This window comes from Sinocyclocheilus anshuiensis, unplaced genomic scaffold, assembly GCF_001515605.1.
Source record: "Sinocyclocheilus anshuiensis isolate Anshui unplaced genomic scaffold, SAMN03320099.WGS_v1.1 scaffold138, whole genome shotgun sequence".
Lineage (NCBI taxonomy): Eukaryota > Metazoa > Chordata > Actinopteri > Cypriniformes > Cyprinidae > Sinocyclocheilus > Sinocyclocheilus anshuiensis.
The window spans coordinates 247871-251573 of record NW_015546017.1 but is presented as its reverse complement, the minus strand read 5'-3'; the positions used below and the strand labels follow the sequence as shown (position 1 = coordinate 251573).

Below are 3703 nucleotides of genomic sequence, written 5' to 3'. Positions count from 1 at the left end.
TGCACCAAGAGCTTGTAACACTCCAAAGAGAAAGGAAAACTTGAAATCGCATCATATGACCCCTTTAAGTTTTTTGCTTTTATCCTGATTTAAAGTCACGTCAAAATAATTTTGGCAAGATGAAATCACAGAGATGCAACATTGATACTGTTGTTATAATCAGTAGGAAATGCTGGTTTCTTTCTGGGTTGGTGGCTTTAAGAATTATGATGAATAACAATTTGCTTCTGCCATCATTAATGCTTTATCCAAATCCAAATCGACACAAGTGTGTAAATAAATAAGAAACAACAACGGAGTGTCTTAAAAAAACATTACTTCCTTCTGGAACGGATTCAAATCTCAGTTTGACAGTTTAACAGCTGAGCCCAAGCCTCTGTTACTAATTCGAAAATGTCACTTTAGAAGTAGTAACAAAGGAATGTTGAGTTTCTTAATTGAAGGCTTATTGCATTACTGTATTGTGTAGAGTAGAGTATTATGAGAAAGAGATGGGCTGAGCGAGTGTGATTACCTGCATCTGATACAGCATTCAGTCTTCAGCTCAATCTCATATATAAAACATTTGTTTGAATGTCCACTGAGGAAAGCGATATCTTTGTCGTGCTGTCCTTTCATCTGTTAAGGGTGATTTCTGATGACAGCGCTGCTCACTGCATTTGTTTACGTCTTACAAGGTGTTGTTGAAAGTAAAAATAACAAAAATTGTATTTTGTTTACACCCGTTTCAGTCTCTTTCAGTATAAAAGTATTGACTGCTGACTCGCTCATAAATACAGTCTCTTGTCGCCATCTAATGTTGAAGCAATGTAACGTAAATCATCGTCACGAACACACACACCATTTCTTAATACCAAATATACTTTATTAAACTCTACCAGGGGTGGACTTACCCATTAAGCAAAGGTCGGCGACCGCCTTTGGCCCCCAAAAGCCAAGGGCCCCCTAAAATGCTTTTTATATGCAAGATGCGCATTAAGAGCAGACACTCGAACGGTTGCTGTTTACGGTATTTATTACCACGACAACCGTCTGTGTGTTCGCGTTGAACGTGATTCTTGTGTATCTTACTTGTAGCAAATGAAAATATTATGCATCTGAAATAGTCTGCAGTTTTTGTTTAGACCAATGCAAAGATCCAGCCACATAACCCCGTTTATTTATACTTCTGACTCATCCCTTTTCTAAAGGCTCAATTTTGAGGTTTATCATTATATTAGGGATGCTCCGATTAGGATGTTTGCAGCCGATACAGAGTACCGATTTCTTGTCATGGTGAACAAATTATTAACTGTGGATAGATAGATAGTTAGATAGATAGATACTGAGTACCAATTTCTTGTAATGGTGATCGGCCGATACCGATGCCGATTCTGATGCTTCAAGCTTTAGACGGTTTCATCGGGCGCACGCGCCTGGCCCGAAGTTAACTTCTAGTCTGTGTTTGTTTATCAGTCTGGCTATGGTGCCAGCTACAAACGCAGTTAAAGTGAAGGTGATGAGTAGACTGAAGTTGTGCTCAGGTGATTGTGCTGTGGGATGTGTTTCCCATACATTTACTCCCGTTTTATTCATTGAAGCTGTCTACATTGTGAAATGAATCTCTTGCTTACATTGTACGTATATCTTGTTGTTTATGATGAGAGAATTTGTGAGAGAGCAGAATTCAGTCAGCGAATACACGCACTGATTAAAACTCTGGCGTTTCAGCGATGACACATCTGAACGCCTCTGATTGGCCACTGGATTTATAAACTCAACGGAATCGTGTGTGATTAGTTGTAATGCACACCGCTGTAAAAATAAATAAATAAAATTATAATAATGCCGCAATCATCACTGTTCATTTCATTTTCACTTTTCATTTCATATTCACTTTATATCGCTTAAGTCACTTTCACTAAGGTGACTCAAGAATGGAGAGAGAGAAAGTATGCCATCAGGAGCCCAATTTAGGAAAAAAAGAAGAGGGGAAATGTGCAAAAGAGAAATGGTATCTATGCAGCTATCACTAATCTCGCTAAAATAGGCTATATTATTACAGGTTATTACACATTCAGTTATTTATTTCAATTTTTTTTAGTAGTTTTAGTTTCTTTTTCTGTTAACAATAACAACACTGGGCAATTTCATATTTCTTTCTTTTTTTCATTTTCTGACAAAGGCAGAAAGCTTTTTAGTGATAATGCAAAAAAATAAAGAGCAAATGATGTTTGTAATTGATGCTATGTGTGTCTGTTAGACATGTTTGACACACCCACCAAACAAGAGAAAACGTATCTCAAACCCCGTTGCACACCGTTTCCAGGAAACATGTCGTTCAAACCGGAAACCGTAGCAAAACGGTGTACACCGGTTTGAGCTTGAACTTGCCCCTGCTGTTTTTGTTTCGTGCAGATGTTTTATGTAGCAAATAAATAAATAACACCTAAAGTCAGACCATTCTGTTTTTGTTTTAAATCCTGAAATTAATTTTTTTAATCAAAAACAACTGCCCGTGCAGATCGTGATTAAAATGCAGTGGTTGCCTCTCATTTCAAATGGCTAGATATTTTTGTTTAAAGCCAGTATGTTTGTTATAAAGCAGATAGCCAATAAATATATTAGCTTAAAAATCAGTATCAGTATCAGAATCCAATTTGCTAGTTAAAAAAAAAAAAGAAAGAAAGAAAAGAAAAATCTGAATTCTGAATCAGCTATGATCGGCGCATCACTAATTAAAATACTAAGTAAAAGGCCTCTGGAGTGTCACATGATCCTTCAGAAATCATTCTAATATGCTGATTTGCTGCTCAATAAACATTTTTTTATTGTTATCAATGTTGAAAACAGTTGGGTTGTTTAAATATTTTTGTGGAAAAAAATTCAGCATTCTTTAATGAATACAAAGTTTAATAGAACAGTATTTATTTAAAATACAATTCTTATGTAATTGTGTGAAAGTTTTTACTGTCACTTTTGATTATTTTAATGTGTCTTTGCAGAATAAAAGTATTAACTTCTTAAAAAAAAAATGTACTGACCCCAAACTTTTGAACGGTAGTTTAAATAAATTTTTTTAAACTAAAATGTTGAAGTCAACAACCACTAAACAGCGTTTTTTTCACCCAGCTTGTTGTTTATCTGACCGTGCGGTCGTGTTGGGAAGTCTGGCAATGGGCACAGAGAACAACATCAAGTCCCTGGTGGACTGTCACATCATCCCAGCCCTGCTTCAAGGTTCTTCTCAGTCTATCTTTGATACTACTGTTTTAACTATATTTTTATCAAATAAATGCAGCCTTGATGAGCATACATTCTTTCAAAAACAGTAAGATATCTTCATGGTTCCAATCTTTTGAGCAGTGTTTTGTGTTTCTGCAGGTCTCTTGTGTTCTGATCTGATTTTCATTGAGGCATGTCTGCGCTGTTTAAGAACCATCTTCATCAGTCCAGTCACACCAGTGCAGCTGCTCTACACAGTAAGACAGACTTGCACATTCTGAAATGAAGTATGCACATGCATAAACAGAAGTATGATTAACATGTTTCAATTTGCACCAGGACCCCACTGTGATCCCTCACCTCATGTCACTGCTGAGTCGGTCACAGCACACACAGGAATACATCACGCAAATCTTCGCCCACTGCTGCAAGGTAACACACAAAACCAGGGCCGCATTAACCACAGACGGTTTCTGATACGCGCGGAGCGCACTTGCTC

At 37.0% G+C, this 3703-nt stretch overlaps 1 protein-coding gene across 1 annotated transcript in view; it reads left to right on the top strand.

Annotated features, from left to right (window-relative positions):
* Positions 1-3703, top strand: part of LOC107698522 (armadillo repeat-containing protein 8-like) — a 16063-nt gene that overhangs the window by 2926 nt on the left and 9434 nt on the right. The window contains exons 4-6 of the mRNA XM_016499543.1: positions 3112-3219; positions 3364-3461; positions 3544-3636. Coding sequence (XP_016355029.1) covers positions 3112-3219; positions 3364-3461; positions 3544-3636 — 299 coding nt within the window. The remainder of the gene's footprint in view (positions 1-3111; positions 3220-3363; positions 3462-3543; positions 3637-3703) is intronic.